At 39.4% G+C, this 20,266-nt stretch overlaps 1 protein-coding gene across 1 annotated transcript in view; it reads right to left on the reverse strand.

The window, feature by feature from the left end:
* prmt3 (protein arginine methyltransferase 3) overlaps positions 1 to 20,266 on the reverse strand; it is a 309,295-nt gene that overhangs the window by 261,589 nt on the left and 27,440 nt on the right. Inside the window, exons 4-6 of the mRNA XM_028793849.2 lie at positions 18,227 to 18,276; positions 10,446 to 10,548; positions 5,050 to 5,221 (exon numbers count right to left, since the gene is read on the reverse strand). Coding sequence (XP_028649682.1) covers positions 5,050 to 5,221; positions 10,446 to 10,548; positions 18,227 to 18,276 — 325 coding nt within the window. The remainder of the gene's footprint in view (positions 1 to 5,049; positions 5,222 to 10,445; positions 10,549 to 18,226; positions 18,277 to 20,266) is intronic.

A 20,266-nucleotide genomic window follows, 5' to 3' on the forward strand; every position in this document is an offset into this window, starting at 1 on the left:
TCAGCTTTAATTCAGTGGGGTGAACAAAACGATTGCATAAAAATGTAAGGCAACTAAAGTATTTTTTAACACAATCCCTTTATTTCAAGGGCTCAAATGTAATTGGACAATTGACTCAAAGGCTATTTCATGGGCAGGTGTGGGCAAGTCCGTCGTTATGTCATTATCAATTAAGCAGATAAAAGGCCTGGAGTTGATCTGAGGTGTGGTGCTTGCATGTGGAAGATTTTGCTGTGAACAGACAACATGCGGTCAAAGGAGCTCTCCATGCAGGAGAAAGAAGCCATCCTTAAGCTGCGAAAACAGAAAAAACCCATCTGAGAAATTGCTACAATATTACGAGTGGCAAAATCTACAGTTTGGTACATCCTGAGAAAGAAAGCAAGCACTGGTGAACTCAGCAACGCAAAAAGACCTGGACGTCCATGGAAGACAACAGTGGTGGATGATCGCAGAATCATTTCTATGGTGAAGAGAAACCCTTTCACAACAGCCAACCAAGTGAACAACACTCTCCAGGGGGTAGGCGTATCGATATCCAAGTCTACCATAAAGAGAAGACTGCATGAAAGTAAATACAAAGGGTGCACTGCAAGGTGCAAGCCACTCATAAGCCTCAAGAATAGAAAGGCTAGATTGGACTTTGCTAAAGAACATCTAAATAAGCCAGCACAGTTCCGGAAAAACATTCTTTGGACAGATGAAACCAAGATCAACCTCTACCAGAATGATGGCAAGAAAAGTATGGAGAAGGCGTGGAACAGCTCATTATCCAAAGCATACCACATCATCTGTAAAACACGGTGGAGGCAGTGTGATGGCTTGGGTGTGCATGGCTGCCAGTGGCACTGGGACACTAGTGTTTATTGATGATGTGACACAGGACAGAAGCAGCCGAATGAATTCTGAGGTGTTCAGAGATATACTGTCTGCTCAAATCCAGCTAAATGCAGTCAAACTGATCGGGTGGCGTTTCATGATACAGATGGACAATGACCCAAAACATACAGCCAAAGCAACCCAGGAGTTTATTAAAGCAAAGAAGTGGAAAATTCTTCAATGGCAAGTCAGTCACCTGATCTTAACCCAATTGAGCATGCATTTCACTTATTGAAGACTAAACTTCAGACAGAAAGGCCCACAAACAAACAGCAACTGAAAGCCGCTGCAGTAAAGGCCTGGCAGAGCATTAAAAAGGAGGAAACCCAGCATCTGGTGATGTCCATGAGTTCAAGACTTCAGGCTGTCATTGCCAGCAAAGGTTTTTCAACCAAGTATTAGAAATGAACATTTTATTTCCAGTTATTTAATTTGTCCAATTACTTTTGAGCCCCTGAAATGAAGGGATTGTGTTAAAAAATGCTTTAGTTGCCTCACATTTTTATGCAATCGTTTTGTTCATCCCACTGAATTAAAGCTGAAAGTCTGCACTTCAACTGCATCTGAGTTGTTTCATTTCAAATTCATTGTGGTAATGTACAGAACCAAAATTAAAAAAAAGTTGTCTCTGTCCAAATATTTATGGACCTAACTGTAGCTTGCTCTCCAAGCCTTGATTTGTTGTGCTTGCCCTCAGACTGTTTTGGAAAAGATTCAGAGAAAAGTGCAATGCATCTGATGACTGTGCTACTTAACATTGGACTTTTATGACAGCAATCATTTTCGGGTCATATAGGGTCGTAGGTCCTAAGATAGGGTGGCTCAGCATTTAGAAATCATAGTATTATAAAGGCATATATTTCAGACCATTTATCACTGAAATGACGATTCTCATTATCAATTTTCCTCTTAAGACATTTTGATAGACATTTTTGCTAGCTAACTTGCAATGTAAATTGTGAGTGTTACATCCTGGCTAATTAGTAAAAGCTACACGATTATGTACCACCATCGTATATTTTCATGAGATAAAAAGTATTGAATAAATATAAACTTAACAGGTCTAAATGGACTTAACAAGTGTGTAATTTGAATGAAAGGGTAATTAGACAAGAGTGTACGGGTGTGAAAAAGAGAGACAGTGTATGTGTTAAAGCGTGTGAGGCGGGTGATTGGGGTTATGGTGGGGCCTGGCCTAGCTCAGACCAAAAAAGTATTAACTCTGACAAAATGTGGTCTCAGGTGAAATCTATTTGATGATCTACTCTTTCCTATGACCCCTTTCCTTTTTTTATTTCTGGCTCTGGGACCTCACTCCTCAGGACATCATTTTAACAAATATTATACTACCTACAAGTTTCATTTGATGGGTCTTCCACTTAATCCAGTCTGTGACATCATGGAGCACTTGCTGCTTTTGATCAACATTTTCAGGTGGTATCCTAGTGTTTTAACTCGCTTATCTCATGCTTCTCTTTATGCTCTTTTTTTCCAGTGGCTATTACTCAGTTATTACAAAAAATATCTTTCTTTTGGACTTGTCCTTATTATCTTCTTTCTCTCACAGACAAATGTTTCTCTGAATTACAGTTAGAATGTTATTGACACTTATGCTTTGGATAGCATCAAGTAAACTGACTCAGAATCAGAATGTTTGGACTCTTACCATATTGTAAAAAGGTGGTACAGACTCTATTATTAGACAACTTGTGACACATCACTAACTGCTCTGGCTTCAATGTCTTATTTTGCAAAGACTAGATAGAAGATATGGTATAAGTAAAACTCCATCCAATGCTTACACTTCTCAAGCCTTTTCTTTTTTTTTTTAAAATTTTATTGTAATCATTCCATACAAATAGATCAATTTTTACAAAAGATAGGATTGAAAACAAGTCACCCCCCCCACCCCCACCCCTGACAGAGAGAGCATGGCCAGCAGAATAAAACGTAAAGCTTGCAGACATACCTAAATTGATGAGTTTAATAGGGCAATGGACATAAATGGAGAAGAAAAAGAAATGTGGAGATAATTGCTTCCTCTGTGGATTAAGAGCTTATTCTAAGATATTATTGATTAGATCCTGCCAGGTTTTGAAAAAATTCTGTACAGATCCTCTAACTGAATATTTGACTTTTTCCGATTTCAAATAGTATAAAACATTGGTTTCCCACTGACTTAAAAGAGGAGAGTTAGGATTCTTCCAGTTTAGCAACATAAGTCTGCGTGCCAAAAGTGTAGTGAAGGCAATCACAGTTTGTTTGTCCTTCTCTACTTCAAGTCCATCTGGAAGAACACCGAACACAGCTGTTAATGGGTTAGGAGGGATTATGACAGGCACTTAAAAATTTTGGTCCAAAAAGATGTTAATTTGGTGCAGGCCCAGAACATGTGACCCAGTGAGGCTGGGACTTGATTGCAGTGTTCGCAGGTTGGAAACATTTTGGACAGTTTTATATAATTTTGAGTTGAATAATTGTATGCTTTGCGCATATGGAGCTCGAGTGAAGTCTCTGCATTGCTATTTTCCACTCCTTTTTCTGATACATTGATTAAGAGATCTTTATCCCATTGTCCTCTTGGATCTTTAAAAGGGAGGGACTGCAAGATAATTTTATATATTGCAGAGATGGTGTCTAAATCCTTGAGATTGAGCAATATTTTTTTTTTTTTTTTTTTTCCGGCATGGAGGAGGGTGCAAGATGAGGAAAATTGGGCAGGTTCTGTTTAACAAAGTTCCTAATTTGAAGATAGTGAAAGAAATGTGTGGCTGGAAAGATTAAATTTGGAATGTAATTGTTCATAGGATGCAAATATGTTGTCTATATAAAGATCTCTAAGCAATTTAATCCCAAATCTTTTCCAGATATCAAAAACTGCATATGTTTGTGAGGGTTGAAAGAGGTGGTTCTCTTGCAGAGGTGCCACAGTTAAAAGATTCTCCATCTTAAAATGCTTTCTACAATGGTTCCATATTCTGAGTGAGTGAAGCACAATTGGGTTATTAGTATATTGGCGATAACTTGCATTTATTGGGGCACAAAGCAGGGAATATGAAGAAGTACTGCAGGATTTTATTTCTATTGCGCACCAAGCCTGTGTATGTTCATCTATTTGTGTCCAGGTTTTTATAGCTTGTATGTTTGCTGCCCAGTAATAAAACTGAAAGTTGGGTAGAGCCATGCCACCTTCTGCCTTAGGTCTTTGTAGGGTCGCTCTTTGGATACGTAGATGTTTTGAGTTCCAAATAAATGAGGTTATTGTTGAATCTAATTGCTTAAAAATGATTTATTAATGTATATTGGAATGTTTTGAAATAAAAAAGTAGCTTAGGAAGGATATTCATCTTAACAACGTTAATTCTTCCAGCTAGAGTGAGATGAAGGGTTGACCATCTATGCAAGTCTTGCTTAATTTTTTCCATACAGACGGCGAAATTTTGTTGATAAAAAGCTTTGTTTACTTGTGATGTTTACCCCTGGGTATTTAAACTGATCTGCGATGATAAAAGGGAAAGTGTCCAATCTAATATTGTGTGCTTGAGAATTCACTGGAAAAAGCACACATTTATTCAGATTAATTCTGAGACCAGAGATCTTTTGAAATTCTGTAAGTGCTTTTAAGACTGCAGGCACAGAATTTTGTGGATCTGATATATACAGTACCATATCATCTGCATATAGAGAAAATTTCTGTTCCAGTCCTTCTCTGAAAATCCCCTTTATCTGACAAGAATTTCGACAGTGAACTGCCAGTGGTTCAATGGCAACTGCAAATAGCAGTGGTGACAAGGGCCAACCTTGTCTGGTACCACGTTGAAGCCTTTTCTACATTATGAATTTTATTATATAAAAAGGGCACCAAACTACACCTTTGATTGAAAACAAGGTCTTTTAAATTAATTTAGAATTTTACTATACAATGGCTTTTGAAATAAGTATTGTGATTTTCTTAAGAATCTGTCATATTCCTGAATGTCTGAACAATTAAAATAAAAATGATACAAAATAATACATCTATAGTTTTTTTAAAAAAAGGAAAATACTTTCCTAAATTTAAATTTGGAAAGAAATACAAATTTCAGAATACAACATGAAAGCAATACATAATTCTTGTTTTAACTATAATCTAAAATACTACAGTTACAGATTAATATGAAAAAAACCTACTTTACTTTATGAAGATCATTCAAAGCCCTTTGTAATTCTTCCTCAGCCTTAGAAGCTCTATCTTTTGCCTGTTGTAGTTGTTTAAGTAGCATAGAATCTGATGAAGCTCCTTCATTTACTTGGTTAGAGATATGACAGTCCATCAATTCAGCTTCCCATAATTCCTCAATATCTGCATTTAAAAACATAAAAATCCAAAGTTAATTATTTACCATCTTGCCCATATAAAATATGAATGTTTTAATTAATCTGTATTTCTCCCTTTTAAAATTATTAGTTGACTTCATCCAAATATTACATTTCTCCATCTTGCAGTTCAAGAAAACACATATTTAAATTATTTTAGAAACAGATTTCTGTATAAGTCTCTTAACTCTCTGTACTACAGGTACCACATATGTCAGTCAGTCATTGTCCAACCCGCTATTACCTAACACAGGGTCACGGGGGTCTGCTGGAGCCAATCCCAGCCAACACAGGACGCAAGGCAGAAACAAATCCCGGGCATGGCGCCAGCCCACCGCAGGGCACGCACACACACACACACACACACACACACACACACACAAGGGACCATTTAGGGTCGCCAATGCACCTAACCTGTGTCACACACGGGTGATTAGGGGACAACCAAAGGGCCTGAATAAATGTAGTTCCACACCGAACCAGGGGGTGGCGAAGTGCACTAATTCTCTCTCTCAATTCCTTGCAGACCATTCTCGGGAAATCCCGCCCTGTTCTGGGGCAGCCAACAACGTAACTTCCAGTTCTGGTCCTGATGACATCACTTCCCCTGCGAGGATTTGAAAGCCGCCATCTTAAGATGATACTCAGTTCAGTTTTGGACTCCATTGTGTGAACATGTCTTTGTTTTTGGACAGATTTTGCAGCCGGGAAATATTACATGGGTAGCTGCCCCAAACCTTCACAATGTCTCTGGGTTATTCTTGTTACACCTGCATGTCTTTGGACTTTGGGAGGAAACCGGAGCAAACCTACGCAGACACGGGGAGAACATGCAAACTCTATGCATGCACTACCACTGCGCCACCCGGTACCACATATGCTTATAAGTAATTTTTACAATACGTAATACATGGCAGCCTTCACTAACAGTGAGCAACAGTACTGCATACTATGGACTTATTCATAATTTTCAATAATTTTGTACACATATCATCAAATGTAATCAATAGCAGGCACAGCTATGCAGTAAGTTCAGTCAAAGGTAAACAGCTCAACTAGCACTTGCCCGTAACTCCCAGACTTCTAAGCATGCATCCCAGTCATGCAGTCTCGGGGAGAGAAGATGCTGGGAGAGGAAGGCAACATTCTTGGTCACATCCCAGTAAACACGGCAGATGTCAATTGATGTTACCTGAACCATGTATACCCAGAGCAATGTCTCAGTAGAGACAGCACGTCTCATATGAGGGGTCAGTTGTCCCTTTTCCAACTCTAGGAGGCACTGTACCATTGCCAAAAACTGTAGGATGTTTAAGCACAGGGTCAAAATTTTGTACATACCTGGGGTTTGTTTTAGTTGAACTTATTTATGATTTAAAGTACTTTAATATTGCTTCACTGTTATTTTACTAATAAATATTAAATGTTTTTCTGTAAAATTAGTAATAAAGTATTAGACAATTTTTCCCAATACTTTCATTAACAGACATTTTCAAAGCAAATTCCAACTTGTATACAAAACTGGGCTACAAACACTGGAAGTAATAGAACACATTCATAACCTGAGGGCTGACTATACTTGCTGTTGCCGGAAAACTCTGGGTCACTTGAAACACTTACCAATATGGTATTCACACACTAGACAATATTTATGTAAAATTGAATATGGAAATTATGTGCCTCCTAGTACAGAAACCAGGCTTGTCTGAATAATCATCAATGTGTGACCTGTTAGCCACTCTCAATAAAAACCAATGGGGACTGGAGAAAACCTTTGCAGTTTTAGCCTCCTCCATAGTGCTGCCAAGATAGGCTGACTGTTCATTTCCATCTTCAGATGATGTTACATCCATGGGTTTTGTGCTTAAATATCTTAAAATTGGAGAAAATGAGGCAGACAGAAGAATTAAGACAATAAAGAGCACCACCCTTACCTCTGTAAACAAAGACCAGAGTATGCAGCATTGTACTCGGTTGAAAGTATCTAGCTAGATCAAAGATGAAAGACAGTGATTTATGCTTACATCTATCATTGTGTATTTGATTGAAAAAAGATACTACAATAGGACTGTCAAATTAGCCAAAAATTAATGTTCAAATATTCATACTTTTTAAAAAATAACTACATACAGTGCATCCGGAAAGTATTCACAGCGCATCACTTTTTCCACATTTTGTTATGTTACAGCCTTATTCCAAAATGGATTAAATTCATTTTTTTCCTCAGAATTCTACACACAACACCCCATAATGACAACGTGAAAAAAGTTTACTTGAGGTTTTTGCAAATTTATTAAAAATAAAAAAATTGAGAAAGCATATGTACATAAGTATTCACAGCCTTTGCCATGAAGCTCAAAATTGAGCTCAGGTACATCCTGTTTCCCCTGATCATCCTTGAGATGTTTCTGCAGCTTAATTGGAGTCCACCTGTGGTATATTCAGTTTACTGGACATGATTTGGAAAGGCACACACCTGTCTATATAAGGTCCCACAGTTGGCAGTTCATGTCAGAGCACAAACCAAGCATGAAGTCAAAGGAATTGTCTGTAGACCTCTGAGACAGGATTGTCTCAAGGCACAAATCTGGGGAAGGTTAGAGAAAAATTTCTGCTGCTTTGAAGGTTCCAATGAGCACAGTGGCCTCCATCATCCGTAAGTGGAAGAAATTCGAAACCACCAGGACTTTCTCTAGAGCTGGCCGGCCATCTAAACTGAGCGATCGGGGGAGAAGGGCCTTAGTCAGGGAGGTGACCAAGAACCCGATGGTCACTCTGTCAGAGCTCCAGAGGTCCTCTGTGGAGAGAGGAGAACCTTCCAGAAGGACAACCATCTCTACAGCAATCCACCAATCAGGCCTGTATGGTAGAGTGGCCAGACAGAAGCCACTCCTTAGTAAAAGGCACATGGCAGCCCGCCTGAAGTTTGCCAAAAGGCAACTGAAGGACTCTCAGACCATGAGAAAGAAAACTCTCTGGTCTGATGAGACGAAGATTGAACTCTTTGGTGTGAATGCCAGGCGTCACGTTTGGAGGAAACCAGGCACCGCTCATCACCAGGCCAATACCGTCCCTACAGTGAAGCATGGTGGTGGCAGCAACATGCTGTGGGGATGTTTTTTAGCGGCAGGGACTGGGAGACTAGTCAGGATAAAGGGAAAGATGACTGCAGCAATGTACAGAGACATCCTGGATGAAAACCTGCTCCAGAGCGCTCTTAACCTCAGACTGGGGCGACGGTTCATCTTTCAGCAAGACAACGAACCTAAGCACACAGCCAAGATATCAAAGGAGTGGATTCAGGACAACTCTGTGAATGTCCCTGAGTGGCCCAGCCAGAGCCCAGACTTGAATCCGATTGAACATCTCTGGAGAGATCTTAAAATGGCTGTGCACCGACGCTTCCCATCCAACCTGATGGAGCTTGAGAGGTGCTGCAAAGAGGAATGGGCGAAACTGGCCAAGGATAGGTGTGCCAAGCTTGTGGCATCATATTCAAAAAGACTTGAGGCTGTAATTGCTGCCAAAGGTGCATCGACAAAGTATTGAGCAAAGGCTGTGAATACTTATGTACATGTGATTTCTCAGTTTTTTATTTTTAATAAATTTCCAAAAACCTCAAGTAAACTTTTTCATATTGTCATTATGGGGTGTTATGTGTAGAATTCTGAGGAAAAAAATGAATTTAATCCATTTTGAAATAAGGCTGTAACATAACAAAATGTGGAAAAAGTGATGCGCTGTGAATACTTTCCGGATGCACTGTATATAAACACGTTAAATTATCATATAATTATTTCTGAGGTCACCTTAGAGGTGGTCCAGGGGTATCCAAGTTTGATGCTAGCCTCCTTTAGGACCAAGGACATATTGGTTCCTGGCATTCCTTCAAAAATTACCTCTAAATGACAAGAATACTATGGCCACTATTCTAGAATGGCAGAAGAAATATTCTAGAATGATTCCTGTCCCATAATGACTGAAATATTTTGCCATCTTGGGCCTTACCTCTTACACATACACTAATCTACATAAAGGCATTATATGACTGCACTAAATATCATAGTGCCCATTCTCTTAAAACACTGGAAAATAAATGTACTTTTATGTCATTTACTACACATGTTCCACACTGATGCTGAAGGCTTTTTGAATGCTTTCTTTAACTTGGCTAGAATCATTAACCTGACCAAAAGCAAGATTGACTGGACTCAGCTGAACAAGTAGCCACCATTTTAATTGAATGCAATCAAATGCAACAAAAATTATCCACACATTTCCAATTCAGCTCATATTGTTTAAATAAAGGAACAATTCTTTGATACATGTAAAAGACAAATCGAAATTGGTGTTTTTCATATAGCATGTCTGATTTTTCTTACATGGTGATGGGGAGCCTCGGGTGCAAGAAATGAACCAACCCTGGATGTTATAGCAGACAATACTAGGGCTCATAGTTTGTTAAAATATTGTCACAAACATATCTATTTAATATGTGAAGAAACCAGGTTGCCCTGAGAAAAGTCTACAATAACACAGTGAGTCTGTACACAATGGCTGACATCAGAAACTTCAGTCCAGGTCTGTAAAGATATACACTGTTAGGTAGTCCACGGTTTAATACGTTCCCACCAGAGCATCTTCAGCATTTTGAAATATCATGCTATTGATATAAGGGGGAATTATTGGAAAAAATACATTAAAGCTTAACTCTTGAAAAGATGACTATTTTTTCCTCTGACTAATTCTGCCAACTCTAATGACATTCAGCACCATTGTGGAATTTTTCAAAATCTTTTCAAGATTGCATTATTTTTTAATGTTTCAACAGGAAAGCAAACATTGGTTTCTGAAAACACAACTGTTTGGTCTGCCAGATTCCCATAGCTCTTTATGTGAAGCAGTGCACTCTGGTTTCTATTTTGAATCCACTTCCCTTAGTTTCCACTGATGTCCTTATGATTCAGGCTTTAAGTGTTCTCTATCACAAAATGTACAGATTAAAATTGAACATTATTGGCAAAACTGTAGAATCTTTCTGGTACAGGAACAGAAAAGAAAATGATATATAGTGTAAAATTTGCCTCTTGGTTACACAGTGTGTCAGTTACGGTACAACTGCTCTGTGCCACACAACCTTTTCTTTGACTAGGTCATTTAAAGTGCAGAATACAAATGCAAAAATTAAACATAAAAAAAACAATTTATACCAAACTGAAGCAGTGGATCATCTCTTAAAGTAGGTATCATATATTCTTCCTTCTCCCACAGATCTGTACTTGAGATGGACAGAAACTTCTCTGCCGTGCACTTCTTTTAAAAAAAAAAAAAAAAAATTCAATTAACAGAGCACAGATATTTAATTTGAAACTTCTAAGAAACATTTTACAATTAGAAACCTGAAAGCATGTTTGACTGAGGGTTGTGCATTTTAAGTTAGTAAAATATAACAACATTAACAGAGAACAACTGTGAGATGATCCACTGTGGCAACCCCTAACGGGAGCAGCCAAAAGAAGAACTGTACCAAAAGAAAGTTTTGCTTTATTTATACCTTTTAAGGAAAAATAGTTAAAAGAACTATATTTGTATAATCTGCACGCAAACAATTTTAAATGCAGTCATGTGAAAAAGTAAGTACACCCCATTGAAACTACTGACTTTTCAAATATCTGAACAGGCAAACAATAGATATTGATGTAATCATTTCCAACATATAAAATACAAGAAAAAAATGCTTTTCAATCATTTAACAAATATATATGTAATCATTTACTGGGGGAAAAGTAAGTAAACCCTTGACCACAGACGCTGATATTGCTCCTTTTTGCCAAAATGACTTCTTGTATGTTCTTTGACACTAACCTGTGTTACACCTACATGTGCTGCAAAGAAATTTGTGGGTTCTTTGAGACTTCTTTTGGTGTCAACTGGTCAGCTCTTGGACTGAATTTGCAGGACCAGCCAGTCTTGGACAAATTAGCAGTCATTTGAAATCTAAGTCACTTGCTCTGGAACTCTCAGTAATTAATTATGATGTTTTTGGTTTGTTTTAATGATATGAATCATATAGAGAAATAGAGATTTTTTTTCTATTTGCTCTAAACTTGGCATGCTTGCCATTCCTTTTAACCAGGTTAATATGAGTGATTTCTTGCTATTTATTTCTCATTATGTCATACTATCATTCACATATGCAATAATGTTAAGAAGACTTGGGATTTGTAAACAGACTACAAGTGAGAAGGATTTGGGATATATATTGCAAATGTAGTTACATGGTGTACTGGTCACTGTTCATCAATTATCACGTGAATATACAGTGTTTACAATTGCAAGCAGTCTATGTTGTCTATCTTTATTTCTATGCAATTCACTAGTGTTGAGCTTTTGAGAAATTTTGTTTGTATGTTTAGATTTTAAAACAGTTTAACAGCCAATATTTGGTGGGTATGTTTATATATGTAATGGTTTATGACTTAAAACAGTAACCAAATTTCAGTAAGCGAAGGTTAGCCACTAATGCTTAACTATGAACGCGATGCATCCAGGTGGGCATATCTAAATGTATCTGTTTTACAGGACTACCTTATAGGTCTTTAAATTTGTATTACTTAGCATAACATTTTGGAGGTATTCTTATATAACATTTCAGTTTCAAAAGGAAGAATAACAAAAACTGGAAAAGAAGAAAAAGAAATACATGACAGCTAAAATGTACAAGTAAATGCATTTCAGCTTTGCTTCCTAGAAGTGTCAATTTTTTCCCTACTTATTAACTCCAGGGTTTAACCCAGCCACAGGGGATGCACAAACCAGTGTGTTTCTTCGTGTCGGTCCCAAGCCCGGATAAATGGAGAGGGTTACATCAGGAAGGGCATCCGGTGTAAAATTTTGCCAAATCAATATGCGGACAACAATACAAATTTCCATACTGGATCGGTCGAGCCCCAGGTTAACAACGACCGCCACCAGTACTGTTAGCCAAAAGGGTGCTGGCGAAAATTGGGCTACTGTTGGCCGAAGAAGAGAAGGGAGAAGTGTCCGGATGCAGGAGGAGAGGAGGAAAGTAAAGAGAGTGGAACTGAGGGTAGGAACTTTGAATGTTGGCAGTATGACTGGTAAGGGGAGAGAGTTATCAGATATGATGGAGTGAAGGAAGGTTGATATAATGTGCGTGCAAGAGACTAAATGGAAGTGGAGTAAGGCCAGGTGGATTCAAATTGTTCCATCATGGTGTGGATAGGAGGAGAAATGGAGTAGGTGTTATTTTGAAGGAACAGTATGTCAAGAGTGTTTTGGAGGTGAAAAGAGTGTCAGACAGAGTAATGATTATGAAGCTGGAAATTGGAGGTGTGATAATGAATGTTGTTAGTGCATATGCCCCGCAAGATGGGTGTGCAATGGATGAGAAAGAAGATTTTTGGAGTGAGTTGGATGAAGTGAGGAACAGTGTACCCAAGGGACAGAAAGTGGTGATTAGAGCGGATTTCAATGGACATGTTGGTGAAGGGAACAGAGAAGACAAGGAGGTGATGGGTAGGTATGGTATCAAGGAGAGGAATGATGAAGGTCAGAGGGTAGTGGATTTTGCCAAAAGGATGTACATGGCTGTGGTGAATACGTATTTTAAGAAGAGGGAGGAACATAGGGTGATGTACAAGAGTGGAGGAAGATGCACACAGGCAGATTACATCCTATGCAGAAGAGTCATGAAGACTGCAAAGTGGTGGCAGGGGAAAGTGTAGTTAAGTAGCATAGGATGGTGGTCTGTAGGATGACGTTGGAGATCAAGAAGAGGAAGAGAGTGAGGGCAGAGCCAAGGATCAAATGGCGGAATTTGAAAAAGGTAGACTGCAAGGTTGAGTTTAGGGAGAAGGTGAGACAGGCACTGGGTGACAGTGAAGAGTTACCAGACAGCTGGGAAATTACAGCAGATGTAGTAAGGGTGACAGCAAGAAGGGTGCTTGGCGTGACATGGTGGAATGAGGAAATACAGAAGAGTATACAAAGGAAGAGGATGGCAAAGAAGTGGGATAGTCAGAGAGATGCAGAAAGTAGACAAGAGTACAAGCAGATAAGGTGCAAGGTGAAGAGAGAGGTGGCGAAGGCTAAACAAAAGGCGTATGATGAGTTGTATGAGAGGTTAGACACTAAGGAGGGAGAAAAGGACCTGTACCAATTGGCTAGACAGAGGGACCGAGCTGGGAAAGATGTGCAGCAGGTTACGGTAATAAAAGATAAAGATGGAAACATACTCACAAGCTAGGAGAGTGTGTTGAGCAGATGGAAAGAGTACTTTGAGAGGCTTATAGAATGAAGAGAACGAGAGAGACAAGAAGTTGGATGATGTGGAGATCATGAATCAGGAAGTGCAACGAATTAGCAAGGAGGAAGTAAGGACAGCTGTGAAGAGGATGAAGAATGGAAAAGCTGTTGGTCCAGATGACATACCTGTGGAAGGATGAAGGTGTTTAGGAGAGATGGCAGTGGAGTTTTTAACCAGATTGTTTAATGGAATCTTGGAAAGTGAGAGGATGCCTGAGGAGTGGAGAAGAAATATACTGGTGCCGATATTCAAGAATAAGGGGGATGTACAGGACTGTAGTAACTACAGGGGGATTAAACTGATGAGCCACAGCATGAGGTTATGGGAAAGAGTAGTGGAAGCTAGGTTAAGAAGTGAGGTGATGATTAGTGAGCAGAAGTATGGTTTTATGCCAAGAAAGAGCACCAAAGATGCGATGTTGGCTCTGAGAATGTTGATGGAGAAGTACAGAGAAGGCCAGAAGGAGTTGCATTGCATCTTTGTGGACCTGGAGAAAGCATATGACAGGGTGCCTCGAGAGGAGTTGTGGTATTGTATGAGGAAGTCGGGAGTGGCAGAGAAGTATGTAGGAGTTGTACAGAATATGTACGAGGGAAGTGTGACCATGGTGAGGTCTGCGGTATCAGTGACGGATGCACTCAGAGTGGAGGTGGGATTACATCAGGGATCGGCTCTGAGCCCTTTAATATTTGCAATGGTGATGGACAGGTTGACAGACGAGATTAGACAGGAGTTCCCGTGGACTATGATGTTTGCTGATGACATTGTGATCTGTAGCGATAGTAGGGAGCAGGTTGAAGAGACCCTGGAGAGGTGGAGATATGCTCTGGAGAGGAGAGGAATGAAGGTCAATAGGAACAAGACAGAATACATGTGTGTAAATGAGAGGGAGGTCAGTGGAATGGTGAGGATGCAAGGAGTAGAGTTGGCAAAGGTGGAAGAGTTTAAATACTTGGGATAAACAGTACAGAGTAATGGGGATTGTGGAAGAGAGGTGAAAAAGAGTGCAGACAGGGTGGAATGGGTGGAGAAGAGTGTCAGGAGTGATTTGTGACAGACAGGTATCGGCAAGAGTGAAAGGGAAGGTCTAAAGGACGGTAGTGAGACCAGCTATGTTACATGGGTTGGAGACGGTGGCATTGACCAGAAAGCAGGAGACAGAACTGGAGGTAGCAGAGTTAAAGATGCTAAGATTTGCATTGGGTGTGACGAGGATGGATAGGATTAGAAATGAGTACATTAGAGGGTCAGCTCAAGTTGGACGGTTGGGAGACAAAGTCAGAAAGGCAAGATTGCGTTGGTTTGGACATGCGCAGAGGAGAGATGCGGAGTATATTGGGAGAAGGATGCTAAGGATAGAGCTGCCAGAGAAGAGAAAAAGAGGAAGGCTTATGGATGTGGTGAGAAAGGACATGCAGGTGATGGGTGTAACAGAACAAGATGCAGAGGACAGAAAGATATGGAAGAAGATAATCCACTGTGGCGACGCCTAACGGGAGCAGCCGAAAGAAGAAGAAGAAAAAGAAGAAGATTAACTTTCCAGGGTTTAGCTATCTGTCAATGAATGTAATATCACAAATGGGGATATCTAAACAAACTAGATAAACTAAAATGCTCACCATAACATTACAGTATAAGCAAACACTGAAAATAATAACTAATAATTGTTTTTCATAATAATATACTATTAAAAATAAAAACATGTCAGTCTTGTTGGAAGTGCACAAAAATGTCAGCTCCCATCAAACTCTCTGTATCATAGTATCATTTATATACTGAAATTCTTAAATCTGTTTTGTGGGTTGTTGTACTATGTTAAGAACAGGAAAACATTTTCATTTCTTATGTGTGCAAAATAATTAAACATGCAGTCTTCAGATGTGACAAAACTATGGTCAGTAGTTTTACTGGATAAAAATAAGGGCTTGATTTAGGCCAGTCCTGCGAAAAACAAACCTAACTATTGCCCTTGTCATCACAGGAAATTGCCAAAGTCACAATCCAGGCAGGCAGACAAAAAAAAAATCTTTAAGCCTAATGGATCAATGATGACATAAATTAGTAGCAAAGGCCAAAATACCTAATCACAAAAACTAATTGTCAAAAAGAAAACAGAATTCATTACCAGTAAATTCTTTCAAAACAGCAAACATTAAGAGACCCAGTGAAAATATGTGACAGGAACCGGAAAGGTTTAAAAAACTAGGACTATACACTGCCTCACACATGAAAATAGGGGACAGTTTAAGTGCTTGGATAATTGTAATATTCCTCCAGAAACCCAGAGGGTGCAGTCAAATACAGGCAGTCCCCGGGTTACATACGAGATAGGGACTGTAGGTTTGTACTTAAGCTGAATTTGTATGTAAGTCGGAACAGGTACATTATTTTAACAAATGCTATTGTTGACCAACTGTAACCAAGTGCTCTGCCAATGAATGATGGAGTTTCACCTCTTTCTGACCTTTTTATTATTTCTACTTTATTTTCCATGGTGATGGTTTTTCTCTTCTTTACTATATCACCAGCACTTGCATCAGATTTGTGTTTCGGAGACAGTGTTGAAGGGTGAAGACAAAAGGTTAAGATGAGCTCTTCTGCACAGCACTGTACAGCTATCACAGCAGGAAGGCACCAGTCATTAACATGTCTGACGTATAGGGTGGTCCAGATCTAATTATGCAATTTTCATTACGCTATAACTTATTCAGTTTATTACACAGAAGATCACCAGAAAAATCCCGGACAATCAAGAAGTGTGCGAACTGACGACATGAAGAATCGTCTTTGCGCCAAACTGGAATAATCCCTGCATAAATCAAAGTCATCCAGACGATATGGATCTACATAATTAGATCTGAACCACCCTGTACTGACACGAGACAACTTCCTGCTATTTTCATAACAGTACAAGCAGGCTTGCTATTGAGAATGAATGGGGGCAGCGAGGGGTGGTTCATCACCAGCCCACCTCACAGTCACCTCCACTACAGTATGCTGCCTGCAGCGTACGCAACACCACCGCCCCCACTCAACACACAGCCATCCGAGGCACACTACAATGCTACCCCCCGCCGCCCCGTTCAGCCACAACCGGATCACCGCTTGCAGCATTACCAGCCGCGCACCTAGAACGAACGGGGCAGCCGTGTGTGGTGGGCGGGCAGTGAAACCGCTTGCCGCCGGGAGCCACCCGAGGGACACTACACTGCGCGAGCAGCGAAATCGCCCCCCTCCAGCCTCCATCCAGCCACCGCTTGCAGTGTCCGCAGTCCGAAGATGACGGAGCGGTAGTTACTGAGGCGCATGCGTCGCAGCTGCGGCCCCGTTTGTATGTCGGATGTCCGTAACCTGGGGAGTGCCTGCAATGCCTTTTTGCTTCTTCTCTCTGCAGACCGGAAGACTGACAACCATGACACCTCTGACGTCATTTCTGGTTTTCACCTGCCTGGACCTGCCTCTTCCTCGCCAGAACGTTTATCACTAGAAGCAATGCCATTTTGATCAGTCTTATGGAGACTAGCGTCGTCTCAATGTTTTTTTCTTTTCTAAGCATGCTATACCACGCATTTTATTTTAAATATATGGAGTTGAACCTTGTGGTCTCCCAAAGATTTATAATCTTTCTTTGTCTCATTATTACAACACAATAGTGTTTCCAACCAGAGGTAAAAGAGAGTCGCAAAAAAAGACTCAAAAAAGCACTTTCTGCATTGCATACTAAATGGCAGTACAGGCTTCATAGTCAATAACCATTGCACACAAGGAACAGCAGGATGGCATGCAGGAAAAAAACCCAAGTGAGGTAACCCCTAGCTGAACTGACAAGCTGCACACAAAAAACAAGGCAACTATAAACTGATGAAAAATGGGGAGGATCATACAGTTACAGCAACATTAAACACTGTGGCCCAGACAGTGGACTGGCTGGCTACTCAGGCAATACTTTAGAATACAGATGTGGGATGGTTGTGTTTAACAGCTGTGCAAGCAAAACATGAACAAGAACAGGACAGGGTACTAAACAATGCTTTTGGCATGACAATGTGCGCCTGCAGTGGACTCTGATGACATCAATCAGCCAAAAACAAAGAATAAGACAATACAAATTGTGAAAATGGCAGGTAACATGCTTCAATCCCCCTGAACATCACAATCTGCACATCGATTCCAGAGACATGTTACAACATTACCAAAAGAAACTCCTCAAGATGTTCAGGAAAAAGCAATTTTTAAAGCTCTGGGCCCAACTGAACCTCACACAGAGTCCAAATGGAGAAAGAATCTGTCTTTCTAAGATTAGATAAGAGTGACCTTCCTTACCATTAGCAAATCACAACATTTTGCTTGAAGTCAAAAAATGTATGTATCTGCAAGCCTGTCCCATCTTACACAAGGCAGGCATTCACTATCCACCATTAGTAAAACATTGAGCAAATAATAAAGCTACAGCAAAGGCATACTGCAGAAACAACTGGTTGCTAACAACAGCACAAGTGTTTGCTTAAAGGTTTGCCAAAATACACCTGCATAAGCTTCAAGACTTTAAAAAGAATGTTCTCTGGGCAATTTAGTCAATAGTTAAAGACTCCAATATGTTCAGAAAAATAAATAAAGAAATAATCAATACCACTCCTTTCAAGTATTTCTGAATATACTTACTGTAGCTCTGATGAAATTGATTAGTTTGATATAGCCATAATCATCAAGATCTGCAAAATAAAACTGTCAAAGTTAAAAGACTTAAAGTTTATCATAACTTCAAATAGTAGCAGTAGTAGTAGTAGAAATAAAAATATATTTTGAACTAGCAGTAATAAACAAATGAAACTAGTAAATAGGTTTCAACAGAGGATGCACAGTTTAAAATTACAACAATCAGTAACATACATAAAATAAACTGAAAAGTCAAAACTAATATTACAATAAATCATTTTATTTTATTAAGGCCTTTCATTAAGTTCACCTGCTTGCTTGTAAAAAGAAATTCAAATTACACATTACAATCAAAGTAGTGCATGTCAAAGAAGGAATTAGTGAACTGAATACCAACAAATATCTAAAGAACAGTATTATTAGCAGTTTTAAAAGTGAATATTGCTTAAATTATAAGTATTACTTAAAATGTTTCAAAACGTCAATAATTATTTTAGATATTAGTAAGCAGTATTAAAAAAATTCTGAAAAGCAATGAAGAGAAATATTAGAATCAATCTTTGTACAGTATGTTTCATACGCAATGCAAAAATATTCAGTTCCTTGACCAGTTTTCTAATTCTTATAAGTAATAAATCCTACACTGAAATTTTTCTCCAACATATTTGTAATACACTCAAATTACTGAACTGCTCAATGGACTTAATGCTTTGTTCTTTGTCTGTGATGTTGGTTTAGTGTTCTAGATCGGGGTGGGCAATGTTGGTCCTGGAGAGCCGCAGTGGCTGCAGGTTTTTGTTCCAACCCAGTTTCTTAATGAGAATTCTTAATGAGAAAACAATTATTGCTGATGAAACACTTACGGCTTAAGTGACATTTTGATGCATCATTTTAGTGGAATCGCTTGTTAAGGTTCCCCACCCTCAATTGCTTATTTCAATCTTAAACAGCTGCATTCATTGTTTTAATGGCTCCTTATTAGCAATACAATGTAAATAACAAAGCAGCCAGCTGGGGGGTATTTTTCGTACGTGGATTATTCGTTTAGCCAGATGTAATTGTTGACGATTTGGCATGATCCTGGATCTGTCGGTTTTTCGAAACTCTTGCTGGATGTGTTGTCATAGCAACACATCCTAATCTTCAAACCTGTTCTATGTAAACAAGGATTAGCTCACACACTTAATCAGTGTCCGTGCGTGGAATTCATTCAGTCATGACTTCGCCGTTCATGAATGAGTGACCAATTGATATGGGTACGCAAATTATAAGAAGAGAATTTCATATAGAGAGGGGTTTGCGCGATCGGCAAGATCCTTTATTTCTCCCGGAGGAAATTCTTTTCGAAAGATACCGCTTTAGCGGAGGGGGAATATTGTACCTCAAAAATTTATTAGGACCTTATATTCGAAGTCAAACTTGGCAAAGTCAGGCTCTCACAACCACACAGACAGTATGCATTGCTTTGAGGTTTTTTGCAAGCGGCACTTTTTTTATATACTGCAGGCGATGCGGAAAATCTGTCCAAAAGTGCAGTTTGCCAGGCAATTCGTAAAGTCTGTTTGGCTCTGAAATATTTCCTTCGGGTTTCCATAGTGTTTCCTGGACACCTGCGTGTGCAGACAAAAGAGGCGTTTCATGCCATTGCAGGTATGGGGAATACACAGGCTAAAAAACACCCACAGTTCCATAAAGAATCTCACAATCAGCCTAACATTCTCATTACCCAGGGTTTCCAAATGTGATTGGGGCACATGGGACTGATCACAGTGGAGTTTGATCAAACATTATTTGGAAAATGTACCTCTCCTCCTGATGAATAATCAGACACACTGTCTTCATCAAATATTCGACCTTCGTCAATATCTCGTTGGTCAGACACAGGTTCAAGGGATATGACAGTCCCTGCAACTGACCCAACAAAAAAAGAGGGCTATATGGAACATACCTATGGCACACATTGAGGACAAATATATGCAATGACCATCCTTTACCTGAAATGAAGTGACCACTGCATCCTGCCACTGTTTCTGAGGAGGAGCTTCC

This window comes from Erpetoichthys calabaricus, chromosome 2, assembly GCF_900747795.2.
Source record: "Erpetoichthys calabaricus chromosome 2, fErpCal1.3, whole genome shotgun sequence".
In the NCBI taxonomy this organism is placed as follows: Eukaryota; Metazoa; Chordata; class Cladistia; order Polypteriformes; family Polypteridae; genus Erpetoichthys; species Erpetoichthys calabaricus.